General features: G+C 33.5%; 1 protein-coding gene across 2 annotated transcripts in view; it reads right to left on the bottom strand.

Moving 5' to 3' along the window:
- Nucleotides 1-20,153, bottom strand: part of LOC145255682 (lysosomal dipeptide transporter MFSD1-like) — a 58,418-nt gene that overhangs the window by 13,225 nt on the left and 25,040 nt on the right. For both annotated transcript variants that reach the window (XM_080114251.1, XM_080114258.1), the window contains exons 4-9: nt 19,705-19,760; nt 19,405-19,548; nt 18,433-18,591; nt 6,291-6,406; nt 3,109-3,209; nt 602-704 (exon numbers count right to left, since the gene is read on the bottom strand). In XM_080114251.1, the coding sequence (XP_079970377.1) occupies nt 602-704; nt 3,109-3,209; nt 6,291-6,406; nt 18,433-18,591; nt 19,405-19,548; nt 19,705-19,760 (679 nt within the window). The remainder of the gene's footprint in view (nt 1-601; nt 705-3,108; nt 3,210-6,290; nt 6,407-18,432; nt 18,592-19,404; nt 19,549-19,704; nt 19,761-20,153) is intronic.

Genomic DNA, 20,153 nt, shown 5'->3' with positions numbered 1-20,153 from the left:
CATTCCTGATTTTGCTAGGTATGTGCTGTTGGACTTTACTATCAAATCTTAACGACGTCCAACCTACGTAATCAGCACTGCAACTATATTTAAATTCATAAATTATGATTATTATGGTGAGGTGGGGTAGAACGTCTTTGCCACAGGATACCATTAACAGTTTCGTAAAGAACACAATATGTATATTCGAAGCATAATAGCATCTTTCCACTGTTGAGCTGATTTAGTTGGCAAACTTCTCACTTACTCATCCCAATCACAGTAAACAAATATAAATTGGACATTTAGTCAACGTCGTGATTTTTATTTGGGAAAAATCAGTTATTTTCCTTTTGATGACTGACATAATCATATTGGGGGATACCCATTATTGGATGATGTATCAGTAATAATTTTCAGTTCTTCATCCAATTTTGTTTTAGAACAAATCATAAGGGCTCAATGTGTTAGGGTCCAAATTAAATTACTTTGTTTGGTAGGGCAAAACGAATCCCAGTGTGTATACGATCCTGTATACATGGGTTTACGATATATTGATGTAAGGTAATTTGAGGGAGTTTTTGTTACAAAATAACACAAAAGAAACAAACAAAAAACTTACAATAACTCCCCCAAGGAAAGGTGACAAAATCATGGAAACATCATAAACTGCCCCGGCGATGTATGCTGAATCAGCTGTGCCATATTTGTCCTGGATGAATTTGCTAGAAAAACATAGATAAAATGCATATATAAATTCTGAATCAAAATTTTGTACTTTTTCAAAAATCTCTTTGAAGAAAGCAAGCATATTATATATATATATATGGATATTCAAAATAACAATCGGACACAGAAATGAAAAATAATATCCTTCATAATAACAATATTATTTACCAATAATTGCAGATAAAAAAAAATATTCTAAAACACTCTAGATTCTTGTCCAGAATTCAATCTAATTAAAAAAAAAACAAAAGAAAACTCTTTATGATGTGTGTACCATCACAGAACAAAGGTCATATTCCAAAACTCATGTAAATTGATCAAGTAGTTTCATTTTTAAATAAGAAAATTGAATTTTATGAGTAAGCAAAAAACAAAAATAAAAAACGTCTTGCACTGCCATCTTAAAAAACACGGGCAGATAACTCAACAATAATTCAAACTTGCAAGATCAGCCTTGTAATTTTAATGATTTCGTATTAATCACTTATAATTCATGGATTCAGATTGGTTCAATGAATTAGCTAGTTGTAAAATTGGAAGCAGTCTTTTTGACTTATTATAAAGTAGCATCTGATATGGAAAGTGTTGTAGCAACTTTTTAGAAGGTGGGATTCCTCCAGCATGCTGAAAAATTACTCTCACAAAAGAGTATCCTATATCTTTACAAAGCCACAATTCGCCAATGCATGGAGTATTGTTGCCATTTACAATAGTCTCTCATTCTTAGAAAGGGTAAAAAAAAAAAAAAAAAAAAAAAAAGGTTCTACACTATCAGCCAAGCTCCAATCTGTGTCCCATCAATATAGTGCCACATCCCTGTGCCTGTTTCATAAGTACTTTAATTGAATGTGATTTGATGAACTCCATAGCACTTGTGCCCCCACCCCGTCAATGTATATACTCCTGACTAACTTGATAAGCAGCAAAATCACACCTCTTCACTATTGAGGTCCCTAGATCCCAGAAAGCCTTCTACTCTAATAGTTTCTTCCCTTGGAGTGCTAGACTTTGGAATTGCCTCTCTGTTTCCTGTTTCCTTGTTTGTACCAACCTGCTAAAGTTTAAATGTAATGTGAACAAACATCTTGCTACTGAACTCCCCACAGTCTTGTTATACACAATTCCAAATAGTAGCCCTTTACATTCCAAGTGGCAATATGATTTGTTTGAGGTATAAACAAAAACAACGGATTGCAAATAAAAGCGACACAAACACAGACATGTGCGCACACACACATGCTTTATAAATTTATAAATTTCATATATTCAGGATAGATAAGAGGGAAACAATCGGTATCAGTATATGTTGATCTAATTATACTGTCCAAAATAAATGTAATATAGGATTTTGTTGCAGCAATTTTACTGGATATACAGACCACAATCCATCTCTTTTCATGACCTCTATTTAGCAAGTTCTTTCTTTTTAATGCTTTTATCCTATCAAAAACCAAAATTACATGGGTTCTACAGTTTGCATCACATTTTTATTTTACACATTGATTGCACGTTGCTAAACTGCACAAGAACCAACCAGAAGTATAGACATTAAAAATAATAACTCCATCTAATTCTTGAAGTTTGCCAAAATTTGACGAGAGTATTTTTTACAGTTTTGAATAATTTTAGGCGATCCTTTTATCTACCTTTCAAACTTTATTAATAAAATTGTTAGAACTTCATGTGCATTTTGGCAAACTTCAAGAATTAGATGACGTTATCTCCCCCTCATAATTACTAAGATGGCTTTTCACGATCAGTCTCACAAAAATTTGATTTTCCTCTGTAAAAATTTGATCAAATTAAGCAATTTCTTTTAATAAGAACTTCATTCCATAACAGGCACGTACATCATAAAGATTTTTCTTTATCTTCACTTTTTAAATGTCTTTGCTAAACTGCACAAGCACCTTACTTCTTTAAGTAAAAAAAGATAATGTCCACAGTCAGAACATCTTTTGTACGTTCATTAAAACTTACCAATTAACTGTTTAAACTGTTCTGTATTAGTTTGAATCATTTGGATTCATTGAACTACTGTTCTTATCTGAAATGTCATTTTCACAACGTTTTGGTCAATGTAACCTCTAACAATATCTTGTCGAACTCTGGAATTTTTATGTCAAACTCAGGAATTTGGAGAAAATTTCGAACAGGATCCCTTATTTCACGGGGTAGCATGCTCTTGTTCCGTCAGTCAGGACTGGATAGAGGCCCTAAGTAATTCACCCATACTGAGAATTGAACCTTCAACCTTTAAAAAGGTCACATTTATGATTGTTTTTTCCAAGTGCTCTAACCACTGCGCTACAGGTCCTTGTCTCAAAAATTTAGAAATGTAATATCAAGTTTGAAGATGTCATTGTTAGAAAATATATAGTTGTGCTTATTGTATCTTACCTGGCATCAGCCACAAATGGGAAAACTCCATTGTAGAAAAACATGATTGAAAATGCCACTAACCAATAGGAAAGGGCAAAATGTTTCATATCAGTTACTTTCTGAAATTAAAAAAAAAAAAAAAAAATAATCATTTTTGTTTTCATATAGTTTGTTGCTGTTAATAAAAAAAGAAGCTTATTCCTTGGACAACTATGCAGTTAATATTTGTATTTGATTGTTAAAGTCAATTTTGATACATAAAATAACTAGCAAATCTATATACTAGTGTTTAAACAATTATTCGGAATTGGAAAAATCGGAACTTTTTTGAGGTATCAAATTGGTATTGGGAAAATTTGTGCAGATTTTCCCATACCAAAGCGATTTCTTTAATTATCCTTTTTTTTCTATTTGATTTTGTTTAAAATAAAATCTTCCACTGCTGCTAGTAATAATAAAATAATAAATATTTATTGATTTTGAACTACAAGTGAGGATAAAATATATATCTCCCCTTTTACAAGTGTGTGTTTACCTCTGAGAAAATATATGCACATTTGATATGCGTTTTTACAGTAATCGAAAAAAATAATTTTATAGTTAAATATTTAGAGATTTATAAAAATCAGAATTGGGAATTTAGTATGGAATGGTAATTCTATCGGAATCGGGAAAAATATTGGAATCGTCCCATCACTACTATATACCTTAGTTTTTTTATTCCCCCCACCCCTTGCTGACATTGATATGAAAAGCCTACTTTTTCTATTTAAAAATGATTAAAATGAACTTCTTAATATACTCGGTCATTAATATGAAACCGAATAAATAAAGGTTAACTAATTTGCATAATTTAACTTTATCTAATTAGTTCTTTTTTATGGTTCCTTATTGAATGATTGGTTTCATTTAACTATTACACCCAGTTCTATTTATGCATATTTTCTACATCATATATAATTGTGTAGCATTTAGGATAAAATGGTTCTAGCAAACTCACATATACTTTATATATAAAGAGACCATGCCTCTGCGTGTACGGAAATTCTCTACCAAACTCTTCTCTGAATTTTTGGTCTCCAGACTTTAAACTTGATATATAAAGTATTTGAACCTGTGGAACACTTTTGATTTGTTTTTTAGCTGGTAAAATATCTGCTAAGCGGTCAAAAGAAAAATTATTAAAAAAAAGACATTGACCTTGGCCTGGCATAAGTCGACTATCCCCATTTCTTTCTGCATATGCGCTAATTAACAGTTATAAATTTAACATTTTTTTCTGACGCTTTTGTATGTGCATGGATTTAAGTTATATGTTAACAGACAAGGCTGGAAAGCTGTATACTTTGGTTTTTATTCTAGCTGATGGCAGTCAAGTCATATATTTTTTTTACTTTTGAAATCATTACTATCTATTGGGTACAATCTAACAATCAATAGAGAATTTGTTCTTTAATTAATCAATACGAAATCTGCATGAATTAGAATATATTTCAGCATGTTTTATTACCGAGCAATGCTGGGTGGCCTACTAATATAACTAGAACCCTTCTTTTAGATACACAGCTTTCAGAATAAGTAAAGTAATGGCAATTAGAATTGACAAAATCCAAATGGCTTTTCACTTATTTACACATGGTAACTTCATAGCTATATCATGTTAAAAAATTGGTTCACAAAAGTCAAGAAACATTGAACCTGATCTGTACTTAGATGGGCAAGAGTTTCAAAATTCCAAGTGCCATAAGTTTGGGATTGACTGTAAAATAACTTTCTCTAATACTCTTGAAAAAGGTATATATGCATCCCTTTTTCCCTGGCTATGGGGTAAAAAAAAAAAGGAGGTTGACTAAATTTGAGCCTATGTAGGATAATTAATCCAGGAGAAGGAAAGATTTCCCAGCATTGCCTCTGGTCATCTTGAATTTCTCTTTACTATTGGATTTAAACAATACTGGGTTTAAATGCTGTTGGAGATTGTGCAACTGTTGCTTCACTATAAATTCCTGATTGCACCAGCACCATTGCTTCTCAAAAGACAAAAGAAATCAATAACAAACCATTTAACAGAAATTAGCATATTCATATTTAGTTTACATTGATATTTTTTGTAAAATGTTTTAAAGTTCAAATTACTATAAAGAACATTTGCAGATTATGAATTTTTTTAACACCAACTTGTTCAATTTTTAAGTGGAAGGGTCAGTCTGATATGAACGTTTAATCTTCCTAGTTGATATTTTTGAGGATTTGTTTACTATCTTTTAAAATACCATTTATTTACTTATTTATGTAATTTAATAAATTTATTTACTTATTTATGTCATTTAATAAATTTATTCATTTTGAAAGACAAATCTTTGTATTACTCTTCCAATTGAATAGCAAATAGAGAATTAAGTGTTCTATTATTCTGCAGCGTTTAATTTTGTTGTATAAAATTATTAAGAATATAAGACAATAATTAAAACCATAATTTGAAAATGATACTATTTTGATTAAACACCGAAAAATCTAGTAAGGAATCCATTTTATGTTAAACTTATATAAAAACTGAATCCCCTACTAAAAATTAAACACTTTACTTTTGTTTTTTTTTTCATCTCATCACTAAATAATCAGATACAAAAACTAAGACTTGTGAAATTTTTTTATTTGAATGTTCATATATTTGTAGTTCCTTAAAATTAAAGAAACGTATAAGTGAAACTTATCATTTTTAAACTGTATAGAATAGAGTGATCAAATAAATAACAGTCTTGTCATCATAAATATATTCTCCCTAAAATCACCCAAGTTTGTAGTTTACATATTCATTAACCTTCTTAGTGTGGCTGTCACAAAATTATGACAAGTCTACTACCTCTAATAGCAAACGATACCACATGTAAAACTGGTTTTATTTGCAGTATAAGTTATCACAGCACAGATATACATAATTCAGCAATTGATTAATATATTGATTATAAAAATGACAATTTTCCATGAGTGGGTGGTCACTTGCATAAATTTAAGATGACCATCAACACAATATGCAAATTAATCAAATTTTACAATTTATTTTGATAGTCTTATTTATATGCTACAAACGTCACATACTATGTTTGGGCATAGACTGAAAGGTTAAACTTAGAGAATTTTTTCTTAAAAAAAAAAAAAAAAAAAAATTAGTGTTCAGAAGGTAAGTCTATAGTACATACCAATTTTTTGGCTGCAACATTGAGTGTGCTCTCAACACCAAGTCTTCTAACTCCATATTTATCCATGATGCTAACAACCACAGCAGAAATGAACCCAAAGCCACAGAGAGCTGCTCCTGTTAATAAACATAAAAACCACAAATAGTAAGATGGGAAAAAAAGAAAGGAATTTGGAGACAAGCTTTTTATCAATATCAAGACATTCTGTCAGTTAATATGTCACTTTTATTTGAAATAGCAGAATGAATAAACATATCTTATTTTAGAAGTGTTCAAGAATCGCTATGAGTGTGTCCATTGAGTAGTCAGTCACATTTTTATGTGCATCCATGCATAAAATACTCTTTACATCTGTTTGAATTAGCATTTTCATTGCTTAATACAGATTGAATAGACATACCTGAAGAATCTCTATTTTTGTGAAGAGGAGAAAGAATTATTTATTTCATAGTTTATATTGGTATAAAAATATATGGTACTTGTTTAGAACAATATATGGTATTTGTTTAAAACAAAAATAAAGAAAAAATCTGTATGATGATTTAAATAAAAATATCAAATTTTATTTAAAACAGGGATGACTGTCTCCAGTGATATTTTGAAAAAGAGTCTATAAAAAAAAAAAGAGAGAAAAAAAAAAGGGAGATTATTCAAACTTGGGAGATTTTTCTTGCAATGCCTACAAATTCCTATTAATCGTTTAAAAATTATTTTCTTTATAAAAATAAAACTACTTGATGAATTTATGTGGTCTTTGGAATATAATATTTTCTGTCACTGGTATGTGCATCGTACAGATTTTTCGGTTTTAGTTTTTTAATATAGTGGGAATTCTGAACAAGCACCAAATATGTTATCTCCCTTTGATTTCCTGAAAGTGATTACAAGTATGTGGCTTAGCTTAGCCAATACGATTACCCCCTTTAGAATTAGGCCCAATTTGGTTTGAAGACATAGCAACAAAATCGCATCTGAGACGATTGGTTTCCTTAAATAAACGAATTGGGACCAATTATTAGAGAACACATGATTTAACCATTTAGCTGACACAATAAAAGATGTGTAATTTTGACACACTAATCCTTTTTTTTTTTTTTTTACATGGGTGTCACCACTTATCAAGTCCTAGAGGCCACTCAAGGATAAGGGTTAATAGGTATACATTGGTCATTGTGATTTTAGCATAGTAAACAGTGGGAATTTTGTAACTTGGATTACTTGGGGGGACGATTCAATTAGAACTTGTTCACATTGGACTTTTTCTTTTTTCTTTTTTTTTTCATAGGTATCAACACATTATCAAGGCCAAGAGGCCACTCAAGGATAAGGGTTAAAGAGTGTACAGTAGAAATTGGACAATATAATAATCATTAGTAATGAAAATTTGTTAAATTTGATAACTTATATGGAACAGCTCATCAAGAACTTATTTACGTTAGACTTGAACACAACCATATTGTAGTCAGCCGGAAAGCAGGAAAACGGAAGACAATTCCACAGGCGTGCAGTTCTAATAAAAAAGCTTTGTTCATGGAATCTACGTTTAGGTTTAGGCACAGATAAAGAGTGGGGGGAATTATTGATAGTGTTTACAGCTAGACGAGTGTTTCTTGTGAAAGTTTGGCGAGGGGGGACCATAGATTGAAGCTCAGTCGAACACTTTCCATGAAAATAGAGATACATCAGAGACAAACTCGCAACATCTCTTCTGTGAGATAGAGGTTGCAAGGAAGAGAAAAGGACATCTTCTACGAGGCTACGAAGTCTATTTTGAACTCTATCAAGGCAGAACAAGTCCTTTCTAGCAGCTCCTGCCCAGATGTGGCAACAGTATTCCATCCTTGGACGTACCTGGCTCTTATATAGATAGAGAATTGCATCAGCAGTGAGATATCTACTGGATCGATAGAAAGATCCCACCATTTTTCCAGCGGCCTTGGCAACAGATTTGATGTACGTGTTCCATTTAAGATCAGGAGTAATGGTCAAGCCCAGAAGCTTGTCAAAACTTGAGGCCTCCTGAAGACGAGAGCCATTCATTTCAATTGATGCCAGATGGGGATCAGAATGTTGATGATGTAAAGAGAGAAGCTTGGTTTTAGATGCATTAAAAGTAACCAGCCACTCCTTTCCCCATTGTACTACATGCTCAAGATCAGAGGAGAGAGAATTGGAGAGAACTTGGTCGTTTACTGTCTTAGATGTGCTACCATAAATGGTAGTGTCGTCAGCATAAATGTCTACAAATGATGTAAGGATGTGATTTGGAAGATCATTAATGTAGATCAGGAAAAGAGTTGGGCCCAGGATGGACCCCTGAGGGACACCGGCATTAATACTGTGAGCTTCTGATTTTTGCCCCTCAACTACTACTCTTATGAACCTATCAGAAAGAAATGATTTAATAATTGAGAAGACATTTCCAGCTATACCATAGCTAGAGATCTTATGAAGTAAACCTTTATGCCATACCCTATCAAAGGCCTTAGATATGTCAAGAGCAATTGCCCTAGAAAGGTTGCCTCCGTCGAGAGATTTGCTAATCCTATGAGATATAACTGTAAGCACATCTGCTGTAGATCTAGCAGAACGGAAACCATATTGAGTGTCACTAAGAAGGTTATTTTTGATTGATTGATTGGTTTTACGGCATATCAACCTATGTGGTCATTTAATGTCGGAGTCTTTTTTTTTTTTTTTTTTTTTTTTTTAACTTTTTTTATTGGGAGGGGGGGAATGACTTTTTCAGCCTTTCCTCCCTTTTTTATAAAATTGAACTAAGAAATTAAATGTTGTATTTATACATGGATGTGTATATTTGGGTGACTTTAAATTTCCTTAAATTTTCTTATATAAATTTACTTTCCTTAGGTATGCTAGAATATTTGCTGAGTTGACCTTTTCAAAAAGGTCTTCCATATTGCTTTCTGTATAATATAATTTTCTAGTTGGGGCAAGGTCATCACACCCAACTAGGATATGTTTTACTGTGAGTGTCTCCTGGCATGGGATGCACTCTGGCGCCGATTCTCCATTTAGTATATAAGAATGAGTAAAGTTGGTGTGCCCTATGCGCAGCCGAGTCAGTATCACATCTTCTCGGCGTGATCTCTTGATGTCCGGACATCGTTCCTTAAGTTCAGGTTTGATTGAGTATAATTTGTTGCCCTCTTGCTGACTCCACCGCAGTTGCCATTTTTCCTGTATGTATGCTTTTATCTGGGGTCTAAGATCAGTATGTGGAATCTTAAAATTGTCAGTTGGAAGGTGAGAAGATCTTTTTGCAGCTATATCTGCCCTGTCATTGCCTTTGATCCCCACATGGCTGGGGATCCAGACAAGAATAATGTTTTTAGTAGTTGAAAGGATATTGATTTTTTCTATTAATTTTGTTGTTAGTGGATTTTCTTGTTTTTGATTTTGTATAGATAATAGGACTGATAGAGAATCTGTGAGAATGATGAAGTTTTTGGTGGTTTCCTCTGAAATTATGTTGAGTGCTAGATCGATAGCTATAGTCTCTGCAGTGAATATAGATGCTTCATTTTGAAGATTTCTCTTCATTGTGGTTTTATGGTACGTTGCTGCACATCCAGTGTGATTGTTGCTTTTAGACCCGTCTGTGTAGATAAAGGTGTAGTCTGAATATTGTAATTTTAAATGTTGAAGTTCGTTGTGGTATTCAATAGGGTTTGTGGTAGATTTGGACTTTCTGTTTAGGTTGAGTTTTATTTCAACTTGTTTCATGGTCCATGGGGGTGTTTTAGGCAGTATGAAATTGTGAATGCTGGAGATTGGAATTTTCGATTCTTCAATGCTTTCCTTCATTCGGAGCCCGAACGTTTTGATAGTTTTTCTTCTCATGTTAAAGAGTTCTTCATATTTAGGATAGAAGGTACATTGGTATGCAGGGTTGTTTGGGCAAGACTTCAGTTTCAGTAAATATTGAAGGGCTAACTTTTCTCGCCTTAGATCTAGTGGGGGTTCGTGTGCTTCCGTGTATAGACTGTTCACAGGGGAAGTTCTGTATGCTCCTAGGGCCAATCTTAGGCCAGTATGGTGAATAGGGTCTAGGCTTTTTATATATGATGTTCGGGTTGATCCATATATGAAACAACCATAGTCTAGCTTTGAGCGGACTAGTGCTCTGTAAAGTTTAAGGAGTGTTTCCCTGTCTGCACCCCAATCAGTATGTGCTACCACTCTCAAAAGATTTACAGCTTTGTTACATTTTTTTTTTCAGATAGTTTATGTGTGGGATGAATGTTAACTTTTTGTCAAATAAAATCCCTAAGAATTTGTACTGGTCAGTAACGGGTATGGGCATTCCTTCCATGGTTAGGACAGGATCATTATGCATGTTCTTTAGTTTGCAGAAATGCATGCATTTCGTTTTTCTTTTGGAGAATCTAAATCCATTCTCTTCCGTCCATCTCATTACTTTGTTTAAGCACAATTGAAGCTTCCTTTCTATTATAGATATATATCTAGATCTACAGCATATTAGGAAGTCATCCACATATAGGGAGCAATCTACCCCAGGGTTAAGGTTTTTTACAATGTTGTTAATTCGGATACTGAACAGGGTCACTGACAGTATACTCCCTTGAGGTACTCCATTCTCTTGTTCTTTCAAGTCCGAGAGAGCTGTGCCAACCTTTATTTTGAACCGTCTATTTTTTTAAAAATTTTCAATAAAAATTGGCATTCTGCCTTTTAGTCCAAGCGCCTTCAGATCCCTTGTAACACCGTACTTCCACACAGTATCGTAGGCTTTTTCCATGTCAAAAAACACTGCTGTTAAATGTTCCTTCCTTACAAAGGCTTCTCTGATGAAGGTTTCAAGTCTGACTATGTGGTCTATTGAACTTCGGTTTTTCCTGAATCCTGTTTGAAATTCTGTAATAAGATTCTCTGTTTCCAGGAACCAGATTAGTCTTTTGTTTATAATCCTTTCCATGGTCTTACAAATGCAGCTTGTTAGAGCTATTGGCCTGAAATTCAATGGATCTGAGACGTTACTTGATTGGGATTGGATGTTTGAGTTTTCAGATTTGGGGATTGGTATTATTGTGGCCTCTTTCCAGGTATGGTATTATTTGCTATGTTTGTCAGTGTTTTAATGAAGTAGTTCAAATGGTCATCTTCATCATTCTTTTCGATAATTAATTGGTTTTTGCACTGTTCCTGGAAGTCTTCCCAATCCGCTTTATGTAGGTTCCATTTGGGTGTTTTTTGTTCAGTGCTAGTACTTAGACTTTCCAGGATGATTGGGAAATGATCACTCCCACAGGTGTCATTGTGTACTTTCCAGTCATAGTCCATATATATGGAAGGATCACATAAGGTAAGGTCAATGGCGGTGAAAGTACCTGTTGCTGGGTACATATAGGTGTAGTTTTGATTATTAAGGAGGCATAGATTATTTTTATTTATTATGTTTTCTATTTCTTTTCCTTTTTTATTTGTTTCTTTACTTCCCCATATTACATTGTGACTGTTGAGATCTCCTAGTAGAAAAAAGGGTTTAGGGAGTTGTTTTATTAATTGAGTTATCTCAGTTTCGTTGATTGTATCTTTTGGAGGGATGTATATTGAGCAAAGTGTTATAGTTCTATGTAGAGTCACTGGAACTGCAATTGCTTGCAAGTTTGTGTTTATATTTATTTGTCTTTGAGGGACTTCATTCTTCACAAGTATTGATGTGCCTCCAGAAGCTCTGTCCGTATCTTTATTTATGTAGTTGTAAGATGTGTAGTGTTTTATGTTGATGGTATTATTTTCTTTCAGAAAGGTCTCCTGTAGACAGACAAGTGCTGGGCTCATATTTGTTATTAATAATGTGAGTTCATTTTGGTTTGCTTTTATCCCTCTGATATTCCATTGTAATATTTTGTTCATCATTTGGAATTGTGTTCAACTTCCATCGTCTCCAATCCCTCAAATCTATTTTCTGTTGGAGTCCCTGTTCGAGATATAGATCGGGATCTTTCTTTTCCTGTTTTTGTTTGTTTGTTTTTTTTTGTCTGGAGGGATTTTTGATTCTTTTCTGGCTTGTGATGTGTTTGATGGTTGTTCGGTTGTTTTTGTAGAAATGGTTTGTGGTTTTGTTTCTTTTTGTGGTTCAGTAGTGTCTTTACTTAATATTATCCTTGGATTGGTTGCAGACATTGCACTATTCATTTTCCTCATTTCTTCTAATAGTTCTTTCATTTCCTTTATTAGTTTGCTTAGGACATCAATTTTCTTGTCAGTTGTATCCGTTACATGTATATGACCATTTTGATTGTTGATTGGATTAGTTTTTTTTGTTGCATCTGCATATGTTTTAGTTTCGATGATTTTCCTGGCCTCTGGGTAGGATATATTCTTTATATGTTTTAGTTTGGTCACTTCTTTTTCTCTTTTCCATATTTCGCAATATCTAGAGCCAGCGCCATGGTTTCCCAGGCAGTTGGCACACTTGAAATCTTTTCTGCAGTCAATGTGTGGGCCACTTTCTCCACATCTTCCACACACTGGTAATCGTGTGCACCGATCTTGATGGTGTCCAAACTTCTGGCACTTGAAGCATTGGAGGGGGTTTGGAATATAAATTTCTACATTTATTTTCATATATCCGACTTTCACTTCTTTGGGTATGGTGAGGGAATCGAAAGTTAGTATATATGTATTGGTATCGATTTTCTTATTGTTTTTTTTTTATTTGAACTCTGCGAACATCTAACACATTCTGTTTCTGTAAGTTTGTCCTGATTTCCTCCAAGGGACAAAGTGCAAGTTCGTGGCTTTTCACTACTCCTTTGCAGGTATTTAGGGTTGGATGTCTGTAGCATTTGACTTTGATGTTTTCAAATAATTTTAGTTTCAATATTTCTTTAGTTTGTTCTTCGTTATGGGTTTCTATTAGTAGGCTGCCGTTAAATTGTTTTTTAATAGACTTTGGTTTTAGAGTTTTAAGATTTTTTTCAATTTTAAAAGGTGATAGTTTGCTCAAAGGAGTTTCCTCCATTGATTCTATTACTACGAATGTCGAGTTCCTTGGTTTTATCGTCTCTTCGTCAGAGCTACTGATGTCAGAGACATCAGAGTGGGTTCTCTTTGGGTGGTTGGGTGGTTTTTGGGAGGAATAAGCCATATATTTTGTTTTCTTTTTTCGTCATCTTTGTTCCCCACCCACCCCGGAGTCATATTTGGGAAGAGCCTGGGAGGAAACTCATTCGCCCAGCCTCTACAGGGATACAATGATGATATAACCAACTTTGGTGGTATCATAATGATTATCTGTTCTCTCTTGATATTGCTATGGGATCTGTAGCAATCCTGAGGGGTTTACAGCCTCGTCATCGATATTCACACCTAATCGATTGATCCTCAGCCACCGCTTTCCATCATATATTAGGGAGTAGGGTTATTTGTGGGAGAGGGGGGATGTGTTGTATTAGTAGTGAGTTTTTGGAATGGGCAATATGGTGGGGCTTGGCGTGACTGGCCGATTGGTCAGATCGGGCCTCTCCGACCGCCCGTCTAATCGAAGTAAGGGCCAAAGTAATGTGTTGCGGTGCCTAAACTTCTATGTATCCTAGTTTAGGTTCGCTCAATCACCAGGATCACGTCCAAAGACTTTACGGGTAGCAACCCACGGCTAACTGGTTGCCCCATTGAGGGATTTTTACCCTCTGCAGGGGGGAAGCTGGTTTGTTCTCATGCCCTACCGACAGGGCAAAAAAAATAAATAAATAAATAGATAGATAATTTAATAGAATATATTTGTTTTCTTTTTCTTTCTTTTTTTTTTGTTGTTTCTTTTCCTTTTTAAAATCTGTTTCTATTTAACCCATAGTTGGGACCCTAACAGGTACTACCACTCCGGGTCAGGGTGGACCTGGGAGCAATGGCAATTAAGAGGTGGCTCCACACTCCCCAAGCCCGTAAGCCGGACCTCACCATCGGATGTAGTTTAAGGTCATATCCAGGACCAGGTTATTTTTGTTGAGATGGTTGATTACTTCTGTATTTAACACAGATTTCAACAACTTACTCATGACGCACAGGAGACTTATTGGCCTGTACTGAGAGGGGGATGAGCGATCACCTGAATTCTTAAATACAGGGCATACTGATGAAATTTTCCAGGGAGATGGGAAACTATTCTCCTTAAGACAACATTTAAATAGTTTTGTAAGTATGGGCGCTAGTTCAGGTTGAAGTTTTTTGAGTACTATAATTGGAATACCGTCCGGGCCAGTTGCTTCACTGGAATCAAGGTTTTTGATTAGCTTGGCAACATCACGTACAGATATACGTATATCACATAGTGTGTTTTCAGATACAGGAGGAAATATTGGGGGTTGGCGGCCTTGATCGCAAAAGGTAGAATTAGCTGCAAAGTTCTTGACAAAGAGTTTGGCTTTGTCTGATGCTGACGAGATTACCTCAGGTCCATTGATGATAGTTGGGATTTGCATTTTTAAGATCTTTCATAGTTATAAAAAATGTTTTTAGCATCTTATTCACTTTCTATTTCTTTTCAATAAATAAATGTTTCCAATTTTAAAAATATTATGTTTTTCAATTTTTCATTCATGATACATGTGAAGAAGTTGTTAAATTTCCCTCAATAGAAATATTACTGAAACAATTGACATTCTTCATGTGTAAAGCATTTGAATAAAAATGTTTGCATAGTAAACGAAGGATTCATACTAAGTTTTTTTCTCCTGGTTTTGATAAAATTTATCTCCTTAACACAGCGGATGTGACACAAAGTCCATAAAGTAGAATTTGAAAAGCCAGGAAGAGCACGCTGGCTTGCAAAACATGCCTGAGCAGCCCCATCAACATTCCTTGAGTAGGGGTACCCAAGGCAATTTCCGAACCGTACCGAAGCAGTACTAATCCTAAGCAGGTTGAACCAACTTCTTACAAAGAATGAAGTTTCATTGGAATATGAAATTCACAAGCAGCCCCCAGTCGCATGTATATCCGCATCAGTGATTATGTCAGGTTTTTGTAGCTCTTGCAGGAAAGTGTCAATATCTTCCTACATACAGCGCATGGTATTCCAAAATAGTCACCCATGTGGTACTAATCAATCTCAATGTTGCTCAACTTTGGTGATCTAACGAAAACAGGTGTGTCAACATGACTCAGACAATTAGTAATAAACTAACCCCTTCACATAAAGCCTAGAAGGATGGACCCCTGGAACTGCATAGGATCATACCTCAATAAAGAACAGGCCACTTTAATAATGGCCTAGACCCTTATGGCTTGGGGTGAGAGAGACCTCCCCACCCGGCTCGCTCCAAATTTAAAATGGAAGACTTATCTAATCTGTTGCTAAGTTTGCTGCAAAAACTTTGGGATAATTCGACCATTTTAAAAATGAAATAACTCCTGATGTAATCCTCTACCTGTATAAAAGTTAAGATACATCCCAACACAGAGTACTGCTGTCATATCCGAATAGGTGTTACTTAGAACATTTGTTCTTGCCTCGACGGAGCACAAAATCGACTTTGCAATCTAGTAAGAAATACTCTCTTCTCGTCAGTCTATATAAGTCTATATTTTTTTTTTCAATAGAAGGTGCTCAACTGAGCACCAATTTCTTGTTTTTCCTTAAAAAAAAAAATTCAGTCAGAATGTATCTTATGACCACAACTACAAAATGCTTTCCTTTCTTATTCCATGTGCCTAACATCAAACAGAATTTCCATGAACAGAGTTTCTTTCCAAGAACTTCCCATCTGTGGAACACGTTACCACATGACTTTTACTGCAAACTACAATATGGTCATCTTCAAATCCAACAAATATGTGCCATAAACATCCTCAGAAATAAAATTTTATTTATTTCATACATTATTTTCATCTCTTAGAATATTCTTCATTATTCAATTGACAATCCATTTCATTCTCAATTAGCTAAGTTTAATAAATGGCGATTTATTAATAATAATTAAAAAACACTAAGAAAAACTAATGAAAATTTTGAAGTACAAGATAATTCTTTTTTTTTCTTTTACAAGGCATGAAGCCACTTAATGTAAGGAGCAAAAAAATAAAATAAATAAATAAATAAATAATACTTCAATGTCAAAAGCAAGCCAACAATAAGAGTTATATGGATAGATTCTGACCTTGAAAATAGAAATTCTTTCCCCCTTTTGTCAAAAATATCGCTCATGGAATGTAAGAATTAAAGGACAAAATAAGTGAAGCAAGATTTATGAGGCTGCTGAAAGTAAGCCCGAGGTCCACTTTCTACTTTCCATAAATTAATTTACTTATAATGCCTCTCTGGAAATCTCCTGTTTTAATCAATAATCACATATCAACTAAAAAAAATCTTATGTGTGAATATAAAAATCAAATTTTCCAGATTATTTCAGATAAAACTCAAAAATGTTTGAAATTCAACTAAAGTTATATGCAATAAATATTTTAATTTAAGTCTTAAAATATAAATTTAATGGAAGATTCAATTAAAGACCTGATAAAAACTAGAATACGATTTTCATTTAGCAATATTAACAAATGGTGTGCTTTGATTGGATAATCATATCTGTTGATTATCACATGAAAATCTCTGTAAGCATCTATCACTGAAAGACTTGTTGGGTATTTATACGTAATTGATTGAAAAATTTTTATGTAAAGAACAGTGACTAAAAATTACTGTAATTGTCTGGTTAATTAGAATTTTTCTTTATATATTAGATTATTTACATTATTTAGACTACAATTCTCATCTTGGTTGCTATATTTAGGTTTTGCTCAATGTAACCTTCAACCTTGTTTAGGGGTCATATATTTTCAAACATGAGAACCTAATAGTTGTTAACTGAATCTTTTATTTAATCTCTATAATGCACACCAATCTTCAAGCAAAAAATTCTGAAACGGTTACATTTAAATTTTATTTAAAAAAAAAAAAAAAAAAAAAAAAAAAAAAAAATGAAAACAGAAAAATCAATGTACAAAATACAATTTTGGAAGATAATTTCAATATTTGCAAGAATATTGTGTAAGTTATATTGATCCCGGTAGTTAAAATGAAATTGTTCAAAGTCCCCCAAAGTATGTTCAATATATTTACTCATCTAACAAAGAAAAAAGAAAGATATTTTTATAGGAAATTTATTTCCTAACAAATTTCATTAAAAGTAATTGGCTTCTTCATCATCAACATTAGTGGCCCTGCCATTTAACAATGTTGCCGACAACAGCTCTCCACTACTGGTGGCTGTCTATAGCCCAAAAAAACTGAACTTTTGATATATAATCCCGTCCAATCGATCAAGTTGTCCATCAATGTGCATCTTAGTCTACCTTGCTTTTTCAATCCTGGCATTCTACTAGTCAATACTAGATGTTCTATGCGTCTTTGATGGTGAACATATCTTAAGAAAGTCATTTGACTTTTCATGATAGTTTCCATCAGCAATACTGTAGTGCATCGAAATCTCTGCCATATTTCCTTGCTAGAAATGTGATTTTTCCAAACGACCCCTAACATTTGTCTTACAAACAAAATTTCTACACCATTAATGCGTTTCCGCATTTTATTGCAAATAGTCCAGTTTTTGCAATCACATAACAAGACAGACCAAACATACGCCTTAAGAATGCATTATCTAGTCTTGAGCATAATGATATTGGAGCATAGTACAAAGTTTAGTTTGATAAATGCTTGTTTACTCTGAGCTATACGTAATCTTTTATTACCCCACGATCATCTTGTAGATGTATATCCATGAGCCAAGGTAACTAAATTTATCCACCTGAGTAACAGACAGCTTCAATTGTTAAATCATACATAGGTATGATTTCTTTGCCAGATATCACTATACTAAAAGTCTTCATTCCATTCACATTGAAGCCAAACTTTTCACTCTCATTTATTACTATTTCTAGAAGTTTCTAGAGATCGTTGGACATTGCATGATGAATGGTATCATCCACATAATAAAAATTACTTAGTTGGCATCCACCCACGGATATCTTAGTACAGCTATTGGTTACATTAAAATGATAAAATCAAAACAAAATAAAAATATAAAACCAAAATCATGAATTATGTGATGTTGTTGATAATTCATATGAAACTTTAATTTTAAAAGTTGTACTACTTTACCTGCCCACAAAGTTATTGGAAGACCAAATTTATGCTCGAAACTTTCTGTTAAGAAAAAGTTGAGAACACTGCCAAGACGAGAGAAGGCTAAGGTAGTTCCAAATGCAAGCGCCAATTCTTTGTTGTGAAACCAAAAGGCTGTAATACGATTCTGTACAACTGGAGAGAGAGAGAGAGAGAAAAAAAAAGAAAAGAAAAAATATTTGACATGAATAACCGGAATAACCATTAGGTTTTTGATGGAGAAGTTATGTGGTTGGTTGGTTAGAAAGAAGTCAGGATGAAAAATGTAACTTGGTATAATTAGTTGTTTCTGGTCATATTTTATTGAAATAAAAAACAAGAAAAAGGGTCATCATCTTTTATAAATAAGACCACATCTCTACAACTAGATAGGTATAAACATTCATTCAAGGGAAAAACTGAATAAACAATGAGAATAGTTTGGTAGTCCAGCCTCAAGTGTGCATGCATGAAGCCAAACCACAACTCAATTTAACACATAATACTGTGCATGCATTTCAAAAAAATAAGTTTCTCATGTAATTGTTGCATAATAAGAAAATGATTTTAAAAAATAGAGGATTTTAATGACATTAAAGTGGGCAATTTGATCACTTACTAAAATCTACTAGAAATATATTTTTAAAAAATGCTAAGTTTACATTCCATAGTATAATTAATTTAATATATCTTTTTGGACATCTTTTATTTTAATCAATAATACCATTTTCAACTTAAAATATAGAGGAGATATGGTTTGATAATGTAAAGGTATCTTGGCTACAAGTTGTACAAGTTTGACTTTCAACTTATCATAGTCGCATTAGATGAGGGGTAAAACTGACTCCAGCTAAAAGGATGTTGATTAGTATGTTCATAAGGGTCTCTGTTATGAACTTGTGCTTTTTATCCAGAGTTATAGAAGTGTGTGACAAGCAAATAACTAAAAATACCAAATATGAAACTTACTTGTGAGTGACCCATTTCCAGAACCAAAGATTAAACGTCCCAACAGCATAAGAGGAAGCATGGCAGAAGTATTCTTGAACATAGAGCCAAGAGCAAAAATGCAGGAACCAATCACACACAAAGAGGAAAATAAGAATAGACCAACTGAAAATGGAAAACAATAATGTAAATTAGAAAAATTGCAAGTTTTTGAATTAAAAATTAAAATGAGAAATATCTAAAGATTTCAAGTGATAACAGCACATTTGACTGTAGGAAAATAATCTAACGGCAATAATCAAGAAAATTTAGATCACTTACTGTTGTTTCCAAGTTTGTCAATAAGAAATCCAGCAGCCAGAACAACAAGCGCATTTCTGCAAGAGAAAATATTTTCAGTGGTACAAATTCCACAAATAAAACAATTGCAAAATCCATACTGTAATCTTTAATATAACAAAATACATTGTATCTATATATCTATATGTGTCTGTATGTGTGTGTCTGTGTACATTTCCCTACCAAATAACTGTCAATTTTCGGTCTAGAGACTCAAGATTTGACATAAGGAGTATTGAAATTTGGAAAAATCTTTTTAATCAGTTTTCGGCCAGAAATTTGGCTGTCAAAGGGTTCAACGATTTGACCTTTAAGAACTCTATCAAACTCCGACAATTTTGGGTCTAAACACTTGAAATTTTAAATGTAGGTTACTTGGACATGGATCAAACTTTATAATTTGATTTGAGCCCAAATAATAAATGTTAAAG

Source organism: Euprymna scolopes, chromosome 3 (genome assembly GCF_053919585.1).
Source record: "Euprymna scolopes isolate OS-2025 chromosome 3, ASM5391958v1, whole genome shotgun sequence".
Classification (NCBI taxonomy): domain Eukaryota; kingdom Metazoa; phylum Mollusca; class Cephalopoda; order Sepiida; family Sepiolidae; genus Euprymna; species Euprymna scolopes.
This window is presented reverse-complemented; position numbering and strand designations above follow the sequence as displayed.